The sequence below is a fragment of the Ctenopharyngodon idella genome, chromosome 10, assembly GCF_019924925.1.
Source record: "Ctenopharyngodon idella isolate HZGC_01 chromosome 10, HZGC01, whole genome shotgun sequence".
NCBI lineage: Eukaryota > Metazoa > Chordata > Actinopteri > Cypriniformes > Xenocyprididae > Ctenopharyngodon > Ctenopharyngodon idella.
In genome coordinates this window covers 34,278,710-34,301,483 of record NC_067229.1, presented here as the reverse complement: position 1 = coordinate 34,301,483, position 22,774 = coordinate 34,278,710, and the positions used below count along the sequence as shown (strand labels likewise).

Here is a 22,774-nt window from a genome sequence, read left to right as displayed (position 1 = left end):
CTTCTTACGTACAATATGACCTTAAGGCTATGCAAAAAAAACTGTCCGTCCCTTGGAGTATTCATTTCAATTACATTTACAATTATGTTCTCGACAGACACTTTCCCACCAAAGCAACTTACAGGAAAGTCCATTATAGTGTTTCTGCAGACGCTGCAGAACAGGTAGAAAACAAAGATAATGTCTAGGTGGTAAGACACATGCTGACTCCTTAATGCGGTGTTCTGCACTTAGCATTTTATTTTTTTACCCCCTAAAGTCCAATTACAATGTTAAACAAGTTTTCTTACACCACAAACAGTTGTAATTTAGTTTAACATGCCCTCTCACTGACCCAGGTTGTTTTTGCTACTGTACCTTCCAGACTTCGGACATACGTTAATGTGCTCATGGTAGCGGATCATGTGAAAGGGCCTTCAGAGTATATCTACATATTATGTTGAACTTAAAACAGCAATTCTTCCATTATATGACACATTTAAATGTCTATATTGTGGAGCTGGAGTAAAGTAAGAGTTAAAGAAGGTAATAGAGTCTGTACTTGTGCAGGATGTGGTAGACAGCAAGCTGTAACGGGCGGGCTTTGAAGAGCAGCAGGGGCGAGAGGGTATTCAGCAGGGTCTGGAGGGGCTCCGGCAAACTGCTCCTCTGGTCAGCTACAAACCGAGGAGGGAGTTTATTCTGTGTGAGCAGCTCCACAGGGATGTAGGTAAGAGCCTCCCCCACCGCCCTCAACACCGGCAGGGGGAACAAAGGGTCATCCGGCTCTGTAAAGTCCGCTGAGACAAAAGTGTGACATTTCAAGGAGTCTGTTAACCAAAAGGCATCACGTGTCTATTATATATCAAAAGTGTAAATGGGTTTTAATTACACTGTACAAAATGTTTGCAATTTTCATATAAAAGTAAACAAAAAATTCTACTGAATAAAAATCTTAATTGTTTAACTCTAAGTTACCTTACCATATACATTAAAGAAATATACAGTTATAGGCTGTAAAATATACAGGCACCAATATGCCAACCTGTAATACCAGAAAGACCATATACTATATTCACCATATTTTTCATATAGTAACAATAACAGTTTTTCTTACCGTAAATTTAATAGGATTTTTGGTCACACTTTAATTCTCACTATTAACTAACTATTAACTATGACTTCTGCCTGTTAAGTTTAGGTATTGGGTAGGATTAAGGGATGTAGAATATGGTCATGCAGAATAAGGTATTTATATGTGCTTTATAAGTACTAACAAACGGCCGATATCCTAGTAATATGCATGCTATTAAGTAACTAGTTAATACTGAGAATTGGACCATAAACTAAAGTGTTACCAGATTTTTTTTTTTTTTATAGTGATAGCATGCTGTGCTTTAGCTGTTAAATGTTCTCTGAAAAACTGCATCTTTTTCTGTTCTTTCAGAGTCATGGTTTTTCAAACACTTAAATTTACACTATAATTCAAAAGTTTTTTTAAATATATTAGTTTCCACAAAAATATGTTCTCATATTATTATCAATGGTGAAAAAAAACGTTTTCAACATTGATAATAATAATAATAAAAAATGTTTTTGGAGCATCAAATCAGCATATTTTTTTTAAGCATCATGTGACACTGAAGACACTTAAGATATAAAACAGTTAAATTAAATTATATAAGTCTAATTAAATTATAGTAATATTTCACAATATTACGTTTTTTACAAACTTTTGAACGGTAGAATAAATATTAAAAAAAAGTCATTAAACCTCAAACCACACATGAATGTTCTTGTTAAGGTGACTCACTGGGGATCTTAATAAGCAGTGGGAGCAGAAGGTTGTGAATTCCCTCCAAAAAGAACTCCTTCCACTCTGAGGTCAGGTCTGGAAGAAGTTGCTCCACACCAGCAGGAGGCGATGTGAAAAACTCACTCAGCCTCACAATCAGCTCACAGTTTGCACACACAAACAGCTGTACCCAAGGATTCCAGAATACAGTGCTGTTCTCACTGGCGGTCTGCAAAAAAGACACAAACGACATTTGCTTAGATTGTCGTCTGTATGCAGCACGGTTCTCAGAGTAGGCATGATTATTTATTAGATCAGCCATATGTGTGAAGCATCTCAGATCTCATTTACACCTGGTGTTAAAATAAGATCTGTTTAAAATGCAGATTTGATTGTGCACTGGGGTAGAAATATCTGGAAGGGACAGATAGTGTGTCACTCTGAGTGTCTCTACTGCATATAAACAGTGAATGAAGATGGAAAAAGAAATATCACCTCAAGCCATGCCAACATTGAGCAGAGCAGGAGATCCCAATGAGTATTTCCCAAGACTGTGGGAGAATGATCCACCATCCAGCACAGGAAGCGCATCATTTCTACTGCTAATGACAGCCCTGCAGCAGAAACCTTTCCAAGGTCACTACAAATGGACACAAAGAAAGGAGAATAGATTATTAGGCCTTGCGTTATTTAAGTGAATGGATATAAAATAATACTGTAAAAACAATGAACTTAAATCATTTTTGTTGTTTTTTGGCATTTATTTTATACTTATACTTTATTGTTAATTTTATATTGAAAGATATAGTAAAGAGCGGATAGGAAATAGCTTTTTTTTTCTTTTTCTAAAAGCATTCTAAGCCAAATGTTTATATCTTTGGTATAATTTCAAGGTGCTTCACATTTTTGATGACAGCTATTATTTTTTATCATTATGCATTATTAATTTTATATTTTCCATTCTTTATTTGAAAGATATAGTAAAGAAGTTTTTGTTGATTTTTCTGTTTTTCAGCATTAATGTTATTCTTTTGAAAGCATTCTGAGCAAAATGATTATATATTTTTTTCAAGTTGCTTCACATTTTTGATGATCTAAAACTATGATAGCTTTTTATTACATATTATTAACATTATTAATATAGTATTTACATATTAATTTTATATTGTATATTCTTTATTTGAAAGATTTAGTAAAAAGGGGATGGGAAATAGTTCATTGATTTTTTCAAAATGTTTATATATTGTTATGTATCATTTCAAGTTGCATCACATTCTTGATGCAAATTGTTATAACAGCTGTTTTTTTATTGCTTATTAAATTTTTAATTTTCTATTTAAAAGATATAGTAAAGAAGGAATAGTTATATATATATATAATGTTTTATACATTTCACATTTTATGATGCATTTTTAAAGGGGCCATGACATGAGAAACTTGCCTTGATCTTTTGACATATACAGTCAGACCAAAATTTATTCAGACACTTTGAACATTTCATTCATTAATACAGTTTATTCAATATAGTTTTAAAAAATGGTAATAAAATATGACAAGATCTCAGAGTTAAACTGTGTCAGAAAAAAATAATCTTAATTATGTCAGATAACACCTAAGCAAAACATGGTCAGTTCAAAGTGTCTGAATAATTTTTGGTTCCAAATTTTTATCAATTTTACTGGTAGTCCACTGTATGAAGAATTTTTGGGTATAATATGTCACAGTTTACTTTATTTTGCTATCCTCACTTACATAAATGAACTATAGTGTCCTGCACCCACTAGTAAAAATATATCAAAAATGTCTGAATAATTTTTGGTTTGACTGTAAGAGATCTTTGAACCATTAAAACTTCCAGCAAGTTTCATAGCTTAAAACATCTTTAAACCCATTTATTTAATCAAGCTCCAAAAACAGATTGTTTTGTTATTGGGTGACCTGTGACGTCACATGGGCAAATACATTTGCATATGCCTGCCTCCAGAGCAAGCCACTGATGATAGGCTGCACATATATTTGCTTTATTTGTGCAAAAAAAAAAAAAAAACTTTATTAACATTATCAGTGAACTTCAAGGAACATCCCCTTTAAAGATACATATTTTTATTATTACTCTAATGTGCATTTTTTTCTTCTACTGGAAGGATTCAATAAAGTGGGCAAATAAAAAGATGTGGAAAGAAGAGCAGAAAGGGACTGAGTCTTAAATCCTGCATCACCCACAAGCATCACGGCCACAGCTCTGACATAATAAATACGACTGCCATTGCAGTCTTCCTCATTACAGAGATACACATAGCAGAAGCATGGATTCACCTGTTGAAGAGGAACCACTCCTCTCTACTGTTCCTCCATTCGGCGACCGTGGCTATGACAGCCAGCAAGATCTCATCCTCCACAGCCGTGTCGGCCTGTAGACAGCAGAGCAGCACGGCAAGACAGCCTCGGACACCTACACACACACACAACATTATTCTTTCACATAAGTTAAGTGAGTGAGATTGGTGTTGCTCTGCCTATGTGACTCATCATGTGCTGTATGGATATGATTTGAATCTCACTATCGATGCAGTCCTGCTCTCTGTCCTGCCAGTTAAGCAGCTCTGCAACACACAAGGCGATAAGGGATTCTCTCTCTTCACTGTCTAGAAATGGACACAGCGCCTGCACCGTACTCACACTGTGTTCTGAGAGGGGAAAGAAACTGACACACACAAACAAGCCACAGAATTAGCAGGAACGTCACAACCACCTTGCTGGTTAGGCTGACATTTCTCACCAAAATACTGTGCTGATGGCCAGCTGTAATCATGTGTATCTGTATAAGCTGACTGGCTGAGGTTCCTCTGGGTCACATTCATACATTTCTCACATCAGCATATGCTGTTTAACACATTACTGCTGCAGCTGCAGCCTAGAGAAACTACTAGAATTATCTCAGAGGCCAGTGCTATGAGTTTTAAATCAGCTATTACAGTTACATACACTACCGTTCAAAAGTTTGGAGTCAGTAAGATTTTTTTTAAAGAAATTAGTACTTTTATTCAGCAAGGACACATTAAATTGACCAAAAGTAACAGTAAAGACATTTATAATGTTGAAAAGATTTATATTTCAAATAAATGCTGTTCTTTTGAACTTTATATTCACCAAAGAAACCTGAAAAAATGTATCACGGTTTGCACAAAAATATTAATCAGCACAACTTTCAACATTGATAATAATAAGAAATGTTTCTTGAGCACAAAATCAGCACATTAGAATGATTTCTAAACCATCATGTGACACTGTAGACTAGAGTAATGATGGTGAAAATTAAGTTTTGCATCACAGGAATAAATTACGTTTTAAAATATATTCAAATATAAAACAGTTATTTTATATTGTAATAATACTTCACAATATTACTACTGTTTTATTGTATTTTTGATCAAATAAATGCAGCCTTGGTGACCATAAGGACTTCTTTCAAAAACATTAAAAAAAAAAAAATCCTACCTTTCTACATTGCCATATAAGCCCTTGATGTCACTTGGGTTCATTTTGCTGTTCTGCATATATTTTGCCAGAGATAGTGACCAGAGAGAGCCCTCTTCTTGTGACCTGTGATTAAAAAGAATAAAAGGGTCTATAAATTATGCTTATTAAAACAAATTAAACATATTTATACAAAATCATTTCTGGAAAAAAAATAAACATGAATGAGTTAACCTTGTGAAAAGTGTGTCTATAAGAGTAGTTTTGATCAGGCTGCTGTTGTGGATTCTTTGCTCGAAACTCCAGGACTGCAGCAGTTTATGATATTCAGACACCATGAGGGGTGAGAGCTCCATTTCTTCACACCACTGAAGTCCATAGATAATCTCTGAAACTACATAAGAACAAATAGTTGTAAAAATTACCACAAAAAAAAAAAAAAAAAAAGAAACTTAACTGCTTACATGAATTCTTCTGTCCAAAAATGTTTTTGTTTTTAATATTTTATAAATTAATTGTTTACAAGAAAGAAAGAAAGAAAGAAAGACTTTTATTCAGCAAGGGGGACGCATCAAATCAGCATATTAGAATGACTTCTGAAGGATCATGTGACACTGAAAACTGAAGAATTGAAGCTGAAAATTCAGCTTTGCCATCGCAGGAATATATTGCATTTTAAAATATATTCTAATAGAAAACAGTTATTTTAAATTTCAATAATATTTTACAATATACTGTTGTTTTTTTCTGTATTGAATATACACATACATTTTTATTTTACAAAATCAATGCTACCAATAGCTAGATGAAAAAATGAGTCTCACCTATGTTTTTGAGATCAGGAGTTTCAGAGACGTCTGCCTCCACCTGCTGGTCATCAGGTGAAGCTGCAGTGAGGATGATTCTGCCCAGTAACGCACTTACACACAGGTGTGTGGGAAGCCGGTTAGACGCCCTGAGCTTCCACACATCCATGCTGAGGTTTTCACCTGTGACTCTGAGATGACCACACAGCAGAGGGTGTCTCACCCACTGCAAAGATGCACAAAGAAAGTTACTTAAAAACAATGACAAAATAGTACGTTGAGGAAGTCTATACTTCCTATACTTCTATACTTCAATTATTTCCTCTTAAAAAGTGTGAATTCCATTTGTGATTAGCTGAGGACCTGAGGGGGAAGGGCCCGTCTAATGCGGCTCCACTCCTCTTCAGTAGGAGTAAGACAGCAGATAAACTGAGACAGGAGACAGCTGGTCTTCTGGGCCGAGGCAATGGTCTGAGCCAGACTCTCTATAGCCTGCACCAGAACCTGCAGACTGACATCAATAAGAGAAGAGATTTAGACAAGCTGCCACATTTCATTCAGCCAAACTTTTTAAAAACCAAAAAAGCAACAGCTTTTGGAAAAAGCACATTCATCTAAAGATGGTTAGAGAAGGCCAAACCTTTTGACAGTCAGTGGAGTGGTGAGCAACTGACTTTTAACCCAGAGAGCAATGTTGTGGAGGAGGGTGCCCTTTGTGACCCCTGCACCCAGGTGAGTGATGAGTGATTGAATGCCAGCAGTGTAGGCGTGCTGAAGCTTCAGGAGAAGAGCATCTGCCAGAAAACACCACACATGCATTTAAAAGAAGTACGCACACAATATTGTGTAATATTTAAAGGTATTCAGAATTCATTCAAATATTCAGAAACTGTTGAAGCTGGTTTTTCACACAAACTAGAATTAAACACTTTCTGTAGAGTGGAGTTCTCTTCACCTGAGAGGTGAGTGATGGTTTGGTCTTGTGCACAAAGCTGGAAAACAGTCATAAGCAGTTCCTCTGCAGACGCCAGCAGCAGGCAGCCCTTAACCGAAGAAAAGAAGGTGGCAGCCACATCAGAGATGAAAGTGACCAGCGGCTCCATGTTTCCGGCGTCAGACATGCCCTTTGCTTCTGACAGGGTGGCGTGAAGCTTGTCAATGATCTGCTCGACATACACCTTACCAATAAGAGGCTCTGCAGAGAGAGAAAAAGGGTGAAACAGTATTATTTGCTTTATTTGATTTTTAACACATTTAACTCCCATAATGAGACATACACAACTGTTCAAAACATTGGGGTCAGTAAGTATTTTTAATACTTTTATTCAGCAAGGATACATTAAATTGATCAAAAATGACAGTAAAGACATTTATAATGTTACAAAATTCTGTCCTTTTGAATTTTCTATCAAGAAGGAATCCAAACAATTAAGACTGAATCCTATTCAGAGAATCCTGAAAAAAAAGTATCACAGTTTCCACAAAATTATTAAGCAGCACAACTGTTTTCAACATTGATAATATTAAGAAATCTTTCTTAAGCAGAAAATCATCATATTAGCATGATTTCTGAAGAATCATGTGACACTGAAGACTGGAGTAATGATGCTGAAAATTCAGTCATCACAGGAATAAATTACATTTAAATTATTTACATTTATATTAAAATAGAAAACAGTTATTATAAATTGTAATCATATTTCATAATATCACTGCTTTACTGTATTTTTGATCAAATATATGCAGCCTTAGTGAGCTTCTTTCAAAAATATTTAAAAATATTACCAACCCCAAACTTTTGGTAGTATTTCTAGTAAATAAAGTAAATAAGGTCAATTTTGTCTTTAACTCCAGTTGTTGAGCAGTAATGATATAGAGACTTACCATTATTGTGCTGCTGTGACAGAGCGAGGCTGATGAGAGGCCAGCCATGTGCATGTTGGGATGATGAAGAAGGGGATCCATGCAGACCCATCGCACACAGTTCTCCAGCCAAACCCACCAACCTCTCCCCTAACACGGAACCCCTCAGCCAGCCAATACACACCTCCAAACGGACAGGATCTGCACATGACTGGTGTCATGAAAGTCAAGAGAATATTTAGTTCATATGTTTTTTAATAAAAAAAAACACTGTTAAATGTAAAGCTAAATGTAACCTAATTGAAAAGCCCTTTTAATAAAAAAAACAAGTACCTTTTCAATAAGTTGAAGAGTCACGTTCCAATTCAAATCCCTCTGTTATGAAGAGACAAATAATTGATTATTGATGTGTTACATGTATGTAAATAAGAGAAAATATCAGTAACACTTTGTTTTAGGGTTCAATTTTCAATTTTAACTAGTTGTTTATTAGCTTTCACATTACTAGTATATTGGTTGTTTATTAGTACTTATAAAGCACATATTAATGATTGTTATAAATATTACTAAAATAACTATTTTCTATTGGAATATATAGAAAACAGTCTAAATTTATTGATGAATAGAAAGTATCTTTTGAATATAAAAATCTTTTGTAACATTATTAATATCTTTACTGTCACTTTTGGTCAATTGAATGAATTCTTGCTCAAATAAAGTACTAATTTATTTTTAAATTAGACCCCTAACTTTTTAACGGCAGTGTAAATGTTATTTTTAGCGAATATAAACATTTATACATTTTTATTTTTAGTAAAGTCTGGTTAAGCAGAAACAAAGCCATACTGTTAAGCCCTTTTTTTATAATTGTCTAATGCTATATTATATTACAGTATTTTATATTATACATTTTTAATAACTCACATTATTATTAGTAGTAATAAATATAATTCTTTACTGAACACCAGTGTGTTTTATCATGCTGGCGCTGTTACTTTGTGTCATGCTAAATGTCACCCCTCAAATGTGGTAAAACACTGTAACGTGGCCTCTTGTGGGCTATCACTTTAATGTATCCCTGTAGCATCCCAATCCCCCCAACCATGTGGGTGTCTTACACTGATGTGGTTAAGGATCAGTGTCTTGTCATCACTTGAGCTGCAGCACTGCAGGGAACTGAAAACCATGTCCACCAGGAAGTCAGTGTCCTTTCTGCTGTCCTGTTTTAACCATACAGCCACTCTCTGCAGGAGGAAGTGGACAGCTGCGTTCTCAGCAAGCGGCCTGAGCTCTGACCCCATTTCAGGCTTCATTTCCTCTGGCTTCAGCAGCACCTGGAACACCTGAGGGTTTGGGAACGCCCCGAGCAGCTGAGACAAAAACCGCAGGTGCCTTTCCGACTCTCGTTCGCTCACGTACGCCATGTTGAGCTCCGCCAGCTGGCACACCAAATCCAGCAGGTGTCCATTTCTTAAGGGACGGTCTTGTTCCTCCACCGCTGGAGTTTCTCTCTGAGGTTCCTCCCCTTGGCCTCTTTCTTCCTGGTCTGTGAAGCAAATTTTCACAGTTTTCTTCTTCTTGGTCTGTTTACTGGCACTGTTTGGGTTATGCATAATCTGCAGAAGCGATGCAATGCCCTCAAGGGCGGTTCGCTCAGCCTCCTCGCAGTCCACGCAAGTTGTGCATAAACGACTCAGACCCTCCCAAAAGTCTGACAGCAATCTTTGAAAGGTGGAAGCCTCTTTTCCAGCTGCCCGCTTTTCCCAGGAAAGGAGCATATCTGAGACTTGAGGGAACAGAGGACCCGTCTGCAGCGATGGGTTTCCCAGAGCTCTGTCAATCAATGGCAGGAGCTGTGAAGAGAAAGATCAATGCATAAGACGTCAGCACGTTTAGAGAGATCTTTTCCTTTTGAACCACAGACCTGCTCTGAGATGAGCATGTTCTGGATGCTTCTCTGCTCCTGCTCGTCTCCGGCGTTCTGCAGCATGATAAACCGCAGACACTCCATCGTGGCAAAAATGATGGCTGCGCTCTCTGAGGGACTGGAGGTGGCACGCTCACTCGACAATCTGGACCAAACATAGCAGAATAAATAAATACTGAGTGTAAAGATAATACAAAGCACAATAATTAGTTAAAATGCTAGGAATAATGAATTAAAAACATTTTGAATTCATAAAACTGCACCATCCTGTTTAATTCTGAGGGTCACAGGAGGATATATAATTTAAGCAGGCCATTGAACTGCAAGTACATGAATGAATGACTATACAAACAAGAATATGACATTCTTTACCCCTGAATGACAGATGTGAGGAATGTCCTGGAGAACTCCAGGTCAGGCTGTGTGACCTCTGCTGGCAGTTTGCTTATAAATGGCAGCATGTTTGGATGCAGAGATGTTGCAAGACCTCGACCTCCTTCTTTAAGAAGCACCCAGAGCTTCGGCATCACGCCTTTCCTGGCACTGACATGCGTCCAACAGTTCTGCACAGAGTTCACATGATGACAGTGAATTTGAATCAATAGATAACAGATAAAGGTGCAATAAAATTCCTATTAGAATGCAAAAGATGAACACAGTAATTTTAGAATGAATATGGGTTTATGATAGAACTGTAAAATGTGAGATTTGTCTTTCTTATATTACACATTATTTTTGTCATTTATAATTTAAAATAAATGTTTATATAAATATAATTTATTTACACTACTGTTCAAAATTTTGGGGTCGGTAAGATTTTTTAATGTTTTTGAAAGTCTCTTACGCTCACCAAGCATGCATTTATTTTATCAAAACATCAGTAAAAACAGTAATACTGTGAAAAATTATTACAATTTAAAATAACTTTTCTATTTTAATATATTTTAAAATGTAATTTATTCCTGTGATGGCAAAGTTGAATTTCCAGCATCATTACTCCAGTCACATGATCCTTCAGAAATAATTCTAATATGCTGATTTGCTGCTCAAGAAACATTTATTATTATCAATGTTGAAGATGGTTGTACTGCTTAATATTTTTAGGGTATTTGGGATTTTACACACACATACATATATATATATATATATATATATATATATATATATATATATATTTCAGGATTCTTTGATGAATAGAAAATTCAAAACAATCTTCTACAATGACATTTTAATTGTCTTTACTGTCACTTTTGATCAAAGTAATGGATCAAAGCTGAATAAAAGTAAATTTCTTTCTTTTTTTAATCTTACTATCCCCAAACTATTGAATGGTAGTGTATATAATATTATTTATTTTATCAGTCTCACATCAACGCAGGACAGAATATGGAGGACCGCCTCCCACAGAGGGGGCAGAACCACCGGGTCCATGTCGTCAATTGACAACAGCACAGCAGAACACGCTCGGGCTGCTTCTGCCTGGATCAGCTGGGGTGTGTGTTCACACATGGAGGTAATCAGCTCAAAGTACGCCCCTCGAACCTAGAACATACAAAAGACAACTATGAATCCTATTAAAACTCCTGATGTGAATCAAAGAAAACAGCTAACAAATAGTACAAAGTGTATTGGCAAAAATTTACAGAAATTCTTTGGTATATCTATCAATATTTTAATGGCATTGCATTCTTCATTTTTCGGTCCTCAATAAAAAACAAAAGAGTGGGCCTGGCAGGAATAAAATCTGTTTTATTAACCATTCAGAGCATATTTGTTGTTTAATATACAGCTATGTTGAGGGGGATTTTGGGCCAGTGAGATTTTAATGTGAGTGTCAAGTATCATAAATAAAAACTAAATAACCAACAAAATGTATTGTCACATGTTGCTTCGCAGCTGTTTAAGATACACCCTACACAAACTGAACATGCAGCTCACTTGTGGGCTCTTGTGTTTGCTGTACTTCCAGAATTTGCTCTGTGTGATGAGTTGGGTCAACCGCTCATTTAGCAGCTCTCTGTCCTGTTCGGGTAAAACGCTCAAAAGTCTCTTCATGGCCAGCAGAGAGCTGGTCAACAGACGGATGTACTTAGCCTCTCGCTCCTCCTCTGGCACACTCCTGCACAAAAAAATATAAATAAAATAAATATCACGAAAATCACATATTTGAACATAATTAACATATTAAACATATAAACTAAATCTATTATTATTCATGAGGCACACATGGCATATATATATATTAAAATATAATAAAATGATCAAGAAAAGCAAAACCAATGTCACATCAGGTTATTTCAGTACATATCATACACTTACTGAGGGTCACTGAGAGTGTTAGCTGTTTCTTTCAGCAAATTGTCTTGGAGAACCTGAAAGTCACAGAGGATATATGTAAAAACTGTAGCTAAGCAATGATAACAAGCACCAAAAATTCTGCAGTTTGTCATTTTGTCACACTATGACCCTAAGATGAACTTTATCTTACATTTAGGACTTCATCTTTACAGAAGCTGATGGCCTCTGGTTGTTTATTCAGGGGAAATGCAGCCTGGAAAGCAGCGCTGGCAGCTGAGGCAGCAGGAGAGTATGTGTCACACTGACAGATGAGCCAGTGACCCATGATGCTCTTCAGGTAGGGGGCCAGATTCCTCTTTACTTTTAAAACCAGCTGCTCAAATGCCTGCTGTGTGGCCTCTCGTACACGGCGATCATGGTCCTGATGAAAATATATAATATTAAATACATGTGTTTAGCAAACAGATGACAAAATAAAACATTTTTATTTAATACAAAAGCTTTTATTCAATTATATAATTAATATTACAGTTTACACAAATAAAAAATAAACTAAAATTACATATAAAATAAAATGATAAATCTATAAATAAATCTATAAATATATAAAACAAATATATATACATATATAAAATGACAGGATTGTCATTCTTCTCTTACCACTGATATTCGGCAGTATATCCGAGGCCAGTATGGGAGGACACCTTTTACAACATCAGGCTGTCGTTCTTGACACATTGCTCCAAACTCCTGTACTGCCTGAAATACACATTTATCAGCATTTATGGGCCATTCATGTTTTATATACATGATATGTTTTTTTTGTTTTGTTTTTTCTAGACTTGTGCCCAGTAAATAAGTAAAATTATTTTTTTATTATTATTTAATGGCTTTCATTTACCAAACATATCACATCCCCCATAGTATTTATTTTTCCTACTATGGTAGTCAATGGGGGATGAGATATGTTTGGTTACTGACATTCTTCCAAATATCTTCCTTTGTGTTCAGCAGAACAAAGACATTTATATAGGTTAGGAACAACCTGAGGTCGAGAAAATGATGACAAAATTTTCGTTTTTGGTGAACTATCCCTTTAACCTGTTAAAGGAGCAGTAAAAGTGATTTCTGAGAAACGCTGTTGAAAGCACATCGGACTGAGAACCACAACACACTTGTAGCCAATCATCAGTAGGGGGTGTATACATTCATGATGGGTGATGAGAGACAGTGAGCAAGAGGGAGATTTGAAGAAAGAGAGATGGCTGAGAGACATTACAAAAGAAAAAAGGTCAGAGGAATATTACTGGAAAAAGAAGTGTTATGGTCAAGCAAGAGCTTTAGAACCCATGTTAATATTAGAAAAGCTTTCCAGTGCTGGAGAGACCTAAGCAGGAAGGCCTGAAAACGAATGTTTCTGCTCCATACGTGAGTAACATTGGTTTTGCTTTGTTTCACAGAACCAAGATATGTTGTTGTTATAATTTTAGCCATAGTAGTAACAGAACAGAGCGCTTACACAGATACACACGGGAGCGTTTGAAAGCAGGTGTCTATCACCGATCCCTAATATATAAAATAAAATTGCTAGAACATCAAAGCCATATATCTAACCAAGTTGTTTCAAATTTGAAGTTTATATCACAAAAAAACAGAGCTTGCTATAAGGTTGTAAAGTACCTTTTCCAATAGTATTGCAATGATCAATTTCAAAACGGTTATCACAGGATGAATTTTAAGTGTTTAAGCTTTCAAATGATAAATACGGGTACTAATTGTCCTACTACAAGGACACTGAGAGGTAAATAAATGTGTGAAGATCCTGACACTAACAGTGCTTAGTGATCCACATTTTTTTTTATGTTATTCATCACTGATCAAACACTGACCAAACATTTGCCATCTAGGCAATATTTATTTGTAACACTGGACTGTGAAACGGAGCTCCAATCAAATCACAAAAAACGATACCTTCAATTTCGTGACTGTATCTCTCTTGGACAATTTCCGTAGAACCATGCGGAAGTCTGCATCAACTAGATTGTCTATCTCCTCAGCCCCCTGTACTGCAGGTACATATCCTGGATCATTGGAGGTCGAGACACCAAATCCCACAAACCCAGGTACGACACCACTCTCCCTGGCCAACAAATCAGCAGCTCTGCCACTGCTGGATGGCTGAAAGAGAGATAACACAGGGCTGTAATTGCACATTCATGACCATTTCAAATCAGGATGATTATGTACCTATGGTAGTCAGGTTATCACCATCATATTAGGTTGCTCAACTAATGCACTTTCCTATGTTTTTTAATTAAGAAAACCAAAAATATTACACTTTTACGTCTCTTTTGAAAACTCACCTGTTCTCCTTAGATTTCAACACATTAATGTAGCTCTCAGTATATGATTTAATTGTGGTATTTGTATCTGTTTGTCATGCTCCTGTACAGCACTTTGGTCAGTCTATGGTCTGTTTTAAATGTGCATAAAGAACTAGAAGAACTAGAACTTATTAACTAAGCCCAGCAGAATCCCAGCTTTTTATTTTTAGTTTTTGACAGGGCTTTTGAATATTGTACCAAATAGTTACCAAATAAGACTACAAACAGGGAAACTAATAAACTTTCTGTCTGATTACACAACAAACTCGTGACGTCAAGACTACAAGAACACAGGTTTACATAATAGACACAACAAAAAAAGCTTCCTAAATCAAATGTTTCATAAACATTGATTTTATACAATAAGGGAAAACAAGTACATAATAGCGATTTGTTGCATCGAGCTAACGTACAGTTTATCATGCTGTCATAGTTTACAACACTGGCCTGTTATTCAGTCAACTACACTGACTTTGGATATTTTCAAAGAGTTGACTTGTAGCTAGAAAAGATTAGTAATCGAATAGTTTTCATTTGTCTTACTCGAACATTTCCTTTCGTTCTCTGTTTATTTTTGCCACCCATTCTTGTGTCGGCTCAGCGTCTGCTTTTCCGACTTCAGTACAGTCACACTAGACGCGCGGTTATGATGTCACGCATACGCGATTTGCGTGCGTCCAAAATACTGTTGGCTGCACGCGTGAAGTGAGCTGTGATCAATAAAGATAGGTATTTCTGTTTTTACTATATGGATATTCTTGTGTTCTGTATACATATGGAATTCCTGTTTATTTCTTTAATTTTTAATAATTTTACTGGCAGATATTTGCTTGTTCCACACTTTCGTGCCTCGCGTGCTTTAAAATTGATAGAGTTTATTTCAATGTGTTTATCGTTTAAAGGGAAGGATGAGCGTGGACGTGGAGCGTGTGTTGATCCAGCTCCAGGATGAGAGTGGTGAGGTGCTGGGATCCCCCTTCGATGTGCCGCTGGACATCAGCCCGGAAAAACTGCAACTGGTCTGCAACGCACTGTTACAGAAGGTAGGAATGATATTATGATGGAGTGGTGTATGTGCTTCATCCAGCTGTCAGAGTACATGATGTACTGAACTGTAGTGCCTAGTATCTATCTATTTTTTCTAAAACTCTTTTCACATACTTTTTCACAAATTTTATTAGAAATATGAGAAAAGAATGTTTGTTTTTGAAAAAAGTCTATTATTCTCCCCAAGGCTGCATTTAGTTGATCAAAAATACAGTAAAAACCGTACTATTGTGATTACTATTCATTTCTGATGCCAAAGCTGAATTTCAGCATCATTTCTCCAGTCTTCAGGGTCCTTCAGAAATCATTATATATCCTTCATAAATCATTATAATATGCTGATTTGATGCTCAAGTAACATTATATTATTATTATCAATGTTAAGAACAGTTGCACTGCTTAATATTTTTGTGGAAACCATAATACTTTTTCAGTTTAGTTTAGTGCAATCTATGCTATAAAGTATAAAAAATAAATATGCTTATATCCTGTGTTATACATGTTCATTTTGTATTTTTGTATTTGATTTGGCATGTGATAGCAGTGTGATGTACTACATCTAAAACTATTTTAAACGTCTTTTTCTGATTTTTGTATAAAGTAACATAATACTTATACTTACGTTTGATTACATAATAGTTTGTTTTAATATATATTAATTGGTTACTTGGAGTCTCTTTAAACTATTTGAGTGAATTGCAAAAAACTAAAAGGTAATGTAAAAAATATAATGACAGGGTAAAAATATAAAATGTAAAAATGTAAAAGAAACTGTGACCAACTCCTAAAATGTACACTTTGCCTTTTCCCTACATTTTAAAGTTGAAATGGAAGTTGCGATAGTCTTTTCTTCCCTATTGTGATGTATATCCTAGTGAAAAGGCTTCTCAAACAAGAAAAATGTTGGGCGGGACTTGATTTTGTCCATCAGGAGTTGATTGGATGGTTTTGGTTTGCTATTGCTGTGATGTCATGTGAATGACAGGTTGTCCTGCCCTCACGCCAGTAAACACGTCATCAGAGAAGAGAAGAGATGTCGCTGTAAGAGGGAGGGGAAGTTATTTTGATTTAAGATTATGAGGGAACATGAATTTTAAAAAATATTGATGTTCATTTATAATAAGTACTGCAATAAAAAAAAAAACGTCAGCTACCGACTTAAATCAGCAAAGCATTGTTTAATAACCATGCTGTTTGACAGTGTATTCTGTACAATAAAATGGAGTTATGAATAGCTTTTGCTTGAAAACATAATTTGTTGCATTACATTGGAAGACTAGGGGCTGGTTATGAATGATGAACTGCAGGTTTTATCATTTCATAACCCCTTTTTGTCTGTAATCTTTTTGTCTGTCTACAGGAGGAGCCTGTGCCATTCTTGTTTTTTGTTAAAGATGCAGAGGTGGTGTCGTCCCTGGGCACTTGTGTGCAGACGTTGGGCCTAGAGACTGAGCAGGTGCTGCCAGTTGTGTACCAGCCGCAGGCCGTATTCCGTGTGCGGGCCGTTTCTCGATGCACCAGCTCTTTGGAGGGCCACACAGAGGCAGTCATCTCTGTGGCATTTAGCCCTACAGGAAAGTAAGTGGATTAAACAGTAACATTACATGCTAATTTATATAAATATATAACATATCAGACTGTATGCATCCAGATAAAGCTTTTTTTTTTATTATTTTGATATTACTCAGATATCTGGCCAGTGGATCTGGGGACACAACAGTGAGGTTCTGGGATCTGAACACAGAAACACCACACCACACTGCTAGGGGTCAGTTTATCACATAGTCTTTAAGTGTTATTAAATAGAGTACATCTTTAAGTTAAACCAATCATCTGACATTCTGTCCATCATGTTTTATAAGGTCACACACACTGGGTTTTATCCATTGCCTGGTCTCCAGATGGCAAGAAATTAGCATCAGGGTGCAAAAACAGTCAGGTGAGCATGTCATGTTCATTATAAGTCACTGAAATTTCAGTGTACAATAAGTTCTTTGGGTCTAAATAATTGTTTTGTATCTGCTGTGTTCTTTGCAGATATTCTTGTGGGATCCGATTACAGGAAGTCAGATTGCAAAGACCTTAACGGGACATACAAAGTGGATAACCTGGCTGTGCTGGGAACCTCTCCACCTGTAGGTTTTGAAAAAATAATTTAGGACTGATATATATCACCAAGACCGATATATCCGCATCGGCCGATAAGATTTTTTGTTTGGCCAATGTGCCTGAAGCAGAACTTTTATTTTGACAGCATGCAAGACTTTTATTTTAAAAGTGCTGAGAACACCAGTATGTCCAAGCACCCATTCTCTGTCTTCATTAATTTACTGTCTTTGTTTAACAGTTCTGTCTAGTATTGAATTATTAGACCGGGCTGTAAAAACAAAGACAGTAAATGGTATGCGTATTAGAAGTGAAGAAGTGTACATTTGTTTTCATATTAATTTTCAAATGATTTATTTCTAATTTAGTAACTATTATTTAAAATACATATTAATTTAATTTCAGCAATTGTTATGCATGTGATTTTATTATCTTTAAATTAAATAGTGTGATATAATATATATCGGCCATCAAAAAATCAAGCACTATCGGTCAAGCACTACTTATACTTTGACTACTTACTAATCAAAGTATTAATACATGTTTGTTTTATATTTGTTAATTTGTATGTGTTCACTTTATTTTAGCTCTACAGTGAATTAATTCAAATTAAAATAATGCATTTAATTATTTTTGTTTTTTGTATTTAATTTTAGTATAATTTAATAATGTTTTTAAATTACTAAATTATTGTTTATTATTTAAAAATTGTTTAATTAAATTTTTAATTCAGAAAATCTTATAATAAAATAACATTATAATTTATCAGCAAATTTCACTCCATCACAGAAACCCAGAGTGTCGGTATTTGGCTAGCACCAGTAAAGATTGTTCGATTCGGATATGGGATACGGTCTTGGGCCGCTGTGATAAGATCCTGACCGGACACACACAGTCTGTGACGTGTGTAAAATGGGGAGGTGATGGTCTCCTGTACACTTCATCTCAGGACAGAACCATTAAAGTCTGGAGAGCAAAAGATGTAAGATGTGTCCACTCATAATGGATCGAATATAACTTGAAACCATGTTTGACTGAATTATGGTGTGAATATCTGCTCTCATCTCTGCCATAGGGGGTTCAGTGTCGTACATTGCAAGGTCACGCTCACTGGGTCAACACATTGGCCCTCAGCACCGACTATGTTCTGCGCACAGGAGCGTTCGAACCAGCTACCGCGACTATAAACCCTCAGGATCTCACTGGATCATGTATGTTTCAGCACAAACCTGCAATGGATTTATTATTGTACACTACTGTTCAAAAGTTTGGGGTTGGTATGATTTCTGAAAGATGTGCACCAAGGCTGCATTTATTTGATCAAATATATAGTAAAACAGTAATATTGTGAAATAGTATTACAATTAAAAATAATTGTTTTCTATTCTACTAAATTTTAAAATGTAGTTTATTAAAATGTAATTTTATTTATTCAGTGTCACGTGATCCTTCAGAAATCATTCTAATATGCTGATTTGCTGCTCAAGAAACATTTCTTATTATCAGAGTTAGTAACAGTCGTGCTACTTAATATTTTGTGGAAATTTTTACTTTTTTAAGAATAGTTTAATAAAGTTTAAAAGAACAGAATTTATTTAAACTAGAAAGCTTTTGTAACATTATAAATCTCTTTACTGTCACTTTTGATCAATTTTTTTTTTTTTTGCATCCTTGCTGAAAAAGTATTAATTTATTAAAAAAAAAAAAAATCTTACTGACCCCAAACTTTTGAATGGAAGTGTTAGTGTATGTAATAAGGATCATTTAGTAAATATAAATCAATTTTCCACAGTGGACGAAATCAAGGAAAAGGCTCTGAAGCGCTACAACAACGTCAGAGTGAGTGAGACCAGTCTATATACAGTGTCAACTTGTGAAAGATGGGATTTATGTATAAAAAACTGAACATTTGGTCTTCTAAAGGGTGAAGGTCAAGAGAGGCTGGTGTCAGGATCAGATGACTTCACAATGTTCTTATGGAACCCAGCAGAGGAGAAGAAGCCAGTGGCCCGTTTGACGGGTCACCAAGCGCTGGTCAACGAGGTGCTATTCTCCCCGGATACACGACTGATCGCCAGCGCTTCCTTCGATAAGTCTATAAAGATCTGGGATGGAAAGACAGGGAAGTAAGTAGGGTGGTTACAGATCCCTGATTGATTTGAGACTTTGGCTATGTTTAGATTAGCATACTACCATATTACTATATTACTATATTTTGTAAGAATACTGATATTAGTATATACAGTAGTATGTAAAGTATGTGCATAGAATGCGAGTAGTCTATGCCAAGAATACCAAGATTAGACAGAAATGTGCTGTAAATAGCAGAGAACACTTCACTGGGTATCCCACAGTGCAATGCACTTTCAAAGATAAAGACATTTTTAAATAATAGTAAACTTAAATAATAGTATTCATTTCCTGCAATGAAAGCTGTTAAATTACACATGTAACAAAAATGCTTTCTACTGTTTGATATGCTTATTGTGGCATATCAACTATTGTTTCACATATTATTTTACATTATAGTATGCAGTAAGCTTGTATTCCATTCCAAACAGTCTGTGGCTGCGTCTGAAATCGCATTCTTTCTGAGTAGGTACTTTTGAATAATTAAAAGGATAGTTTTCCCAAAAGTGAAAATTCTGTCATCATTTACTTACCCTCATGTGGTTCCAAACCTGTATTCTTCTGTTGAACACAAAGAAAGATATTTTAAAGAATGTTGGCACCCATTGACTTCTATAGTATTTAGTTTTTTCCTACTATGAAAGTCAATGGGTGCCGTCAACTGTTTGAGTACCAACATTCTTTAAAATATCTTTTGTGTTCAACAGAAGAAAGAAGTTCATACAGGTTTGGAACAACTTGAGGGTGAGTAAGTAATGACAACATTTTCATTTTTGGGTGAACTCTTCCTCCCTTTAATTACTTTGTGACATTTAAAAAAAAAAAAAAGTATTTGAATGTGTGTAGTATGAATGTAATCTGGACGTACTACACTTGTCATGTAACATATCAGCGTCAGTTGCGTTGATTCACTGCTATTTAAAACTCCTCTCCCGTGGCCTCGTGGGAAAGTATAGTGTCTATTGGATACGAACTTGAGAATCTCAGTAGAAATAGTAAATCATTCAGATAATTTCTGCCTTCTGTTTTATGAATACTGTGAATTCTGACATGCTACTCTTCACATACTGTTTTTCTCCTACTATATAGTGTGGAAGTTTGCGATTTTGGATGCAGCTTTTGTCTCATGTAAATGGATTCATGGTGGCACAGACCCATAGTGTACTTCCAGTAGTGTACACTTGGAGGCACTCAAATCACGTCAGCAAATTACAGCATATTTTGCTTGTTTGCACATGGCAACAACATAGTTATTTTCCTAAAATATGACATGCACAGCCAATATGTTTTCTCTGACCATGTGAAAGTGTATTTAAAGACTTTGCTGTCTTTTTTAATGTTTCCAGGTACCTGACCTCCCTTCGCGGTCATGTCGGGCCAGTGTACCAGGTGGCATGGTCTGCAGACAGCCGTCTGTTGGTTAGTGGCAGCAGTGACAGCACTCTGAAGGTGTGGGACGTCAAGACAGGCAAACTGAACGCTGATCTGCCTGGCCACGCTGATGAGGTAACACAGTGAATGGATTTAGTTCAGAGGTTAGAGTCTTACACGAGGACCAGGGATTTAGAATTACTTTTATTCAGTATTCCCACATCAGTGTTGTTTTAGTATTATTTATTTATTATACTATTGCAGTATTAATAGAGTATTTTGAATTGGCTTTTATTTTTATATTTTCAGTTTTTATTTTCATTTGTTTTTTAATTTTAGTAGGCTTGTTATGCTTTTGTCATTTTTATTTTTTTTTTATATTTCTATATAGCTCTATAACTTAACTTATAACTTAAATTATTTCAGTTCACAAGGCAAAAATTTCTAATTTTCATTTATATCAGCTTTATTACTGAAAATTATTTAATAGTTTTAGTTAACATAACAAAACTGACCTACATGTTTTTAATGTTTTTCTAAAACTAGTTTTAAAATGAAATATTAGGATTCTCAGTTCAAACCTGAAAACACTAGGGAATTTTTATAATTGTGATTATAAAATTGTTTTATTTATTTATTTATAAAATGCATGGAAAAGTAAATTTTTATAGTAAATAGGCCTACATTTTGTCATTATCTATAAAGTGTATAAATTGCTTTTTTTATAAACCATATATTAACAAAGTAGTTTTCAGGAATTTCCCACATGTAGAGATGACTTTATCTTGAGCCTCTAAGCAGTCACCTAGCAACTACCCAGAACACCTAGTAACCACATAACAACATGCCAAAAACTCTCAATACCTTAACAGCATAGCAACACCTTGGCAATCACCCTTGTGTTATAGCAGCATGCTTTGCATGGACAAACACAACTAATCTAGTTTTCGTTTATTGCTCAGGTTTTTGCAGTTGATTGGAGTCCCGATGGACAGAGAGTAGCCAGCGGTGGGAAAGACAAGTGTTTAAGGATGTAAGTGACCCCTATATCCTGCACAGATTATTTATTTCCATGCCCGCACAATTCATTGTGCGAAACCACCTGGTAGGAACACCTGGCATGTCTTATCTTTTCTCCTTTAGATGGAGGAAGTAACCCGGAGAAACCAGCGGCCCCTGGCTCTGCATGCAACAGCCAATCAGGCGTCTCGAAGCATCACCCCACAGGACAGTGAACAGCAGTGTTGGAGCATTAAGCCTTAGCCTATTTGTCCAACGAAACTGCTTTGACAGCCTCACAATAGCTGACATATAATGCTCTCTGATGTTGTCAGGCCAGATAGCAGGAAGATAAAACACCCGATACCCCACTCAAATGAGCAACTGCCCTGTGGAAGTGCGGGCGATCTGACCCAGTCTAATCTGTTTAATCTTTCTCACACACATTCTTTGTAATTAACTTAATCCCTAATGCTGTGATACAGGCAGCATTAACTGGGTCTGTTCCAGCGCTGAGAGATAACCAGCGTCGTCACAGTGGACCGCACTACGTCAGCAGAGACATTTTCTCATTAAACAAGCAGTAAAAGGA

At 35.8% G+C, this 22,774-nt stretch overlaps 2 protein-coding genes across 2 annotated transcripts in view; one reads left to right on the top strand and one right to left on the bottom strand.

Moving 5' to 3' along the window:
* ltn1 (listerin E3 ubiquitin protein ligase 1) overlaps positions 1 to 15,203 on the bottom strand; it is a 20,994-nt gene extending 5,791 nt beyond the window's left edge. The window contains exons 1-23 of the mRNA XM_051908761.1: positions 15,073 to 15,203; positions 14,117 to 14,323; positions 12,806 to 12,904; positions 12,336 to 12,566; positions 12,167 to 12,219; positions 11,786 to 11,966; positions 11,216 to 11,389; positions 10,220 to 10,410; positions 9,845 to 9,992; positions 9,039 to 9,773; positions 8,254 to 8,295; positions 7,942 to 8,131; positions 7,013 to 7,252; positions 6,698 to 6,851; positions 6,421 to 6,568; positions 6,076 to 6,283; positions 5,486 to 5,645; positions 5,273 to 5,377; positions 4,336 to 4,478; positions 4,091 to 4,226; positions 2,270 to 2,414; positions 1,793 to 2,003; positions 542 to 779 (exon numbers count right to left, since the gene is read on the bottom strand). Coding sequence (XP_051764721.1) covers positions 542 to 779; positions 1,793 to 2,003; positions 2,270 to 2,414; positions 4,091 to 4,226; positions 4,336 to 4,478; positions 5,273 to 5,377; positions 5,486 to 5,645; positions 6,076 to 6,283; positions 6,421 to 6,568; positions 6,698 to 6,851; positions 7,013 to 7,252; positions 7,942 to 8,131; positions 8,254 to 8,295; positions 9,039 to 9,773; positions 9,845 to 9,992; positions 10,220 to 10,410; positions 11,216 to 11,389; positions 11,786 to 11,966; positions 12,167 to 12,219; positions 12,336 to 12,566; positions 12,806 to 12,904; positions 14,117 to 14,323; positions 15,073 to 15,114 — 4,181 coding nt within the window. The 5' untranslated portion in view covers positions 15,115 to 15,203. The remainder of the gene's footprint in view (positions 1 to 541; positions 780 to 1,792; positions 2,004 to 2,269; positions 2,415 to 4,090; positions 4,227 to 4,335; positions 4,479 to 5,272; positions 5,378 to 5,485; positions 5,646 to 6,075; positions 6,284 to 6,420; positions 6,569 to 6,697; positions 6,852 to 7,012; positions 7,253 to 7,941; positions 8,132 to 8,253; positions 8,296 to 9,038; positions 9,774 to 9,844; positions 9,993 to 10,219; positions 10,411 to 11,215; positions 11,390 to 11,785; positions 11,967 to 12,166; positions 12,220 to 12,335; positions 12,567 to 12,805; positions 12,905 to 14,116; positions 14,324 to 15,072) is intronic.
* On the top strand, positions 15,146 to 22,774 carry nle1 (notchless homolog 1 (Drosophila)). Its single transcript, XM_051908762.1, has 13 exons — positions 15,146 to 15,258; positions 15,432 to 15,572; positions 16,937 to 17,154; positions 17,265 to 17,344; positions 17,439 to 17,515; positions 17,614 to 17,711; positions 18,472 to 18,664; positions 18,758 to 18,893; positions 19,475 to 19,521; positions 19,606 to 19,808; positions 21,159 to 21,318; positions 22,146 to 22,216; positions 22,327 to 22,774. Exons 2-13 carry the CDS (start codon positions 15,438 to 15,440, stop codon positions 22,337 to 22,339), a joined length of 1,431 nt encoding a protein of 476 aa, XP_051764722.1. The 5' UTR covers positions 15,146 to 15,258; positions 15,432 to 15,437; the 3' UTR covers positions 22,340 to 22,774.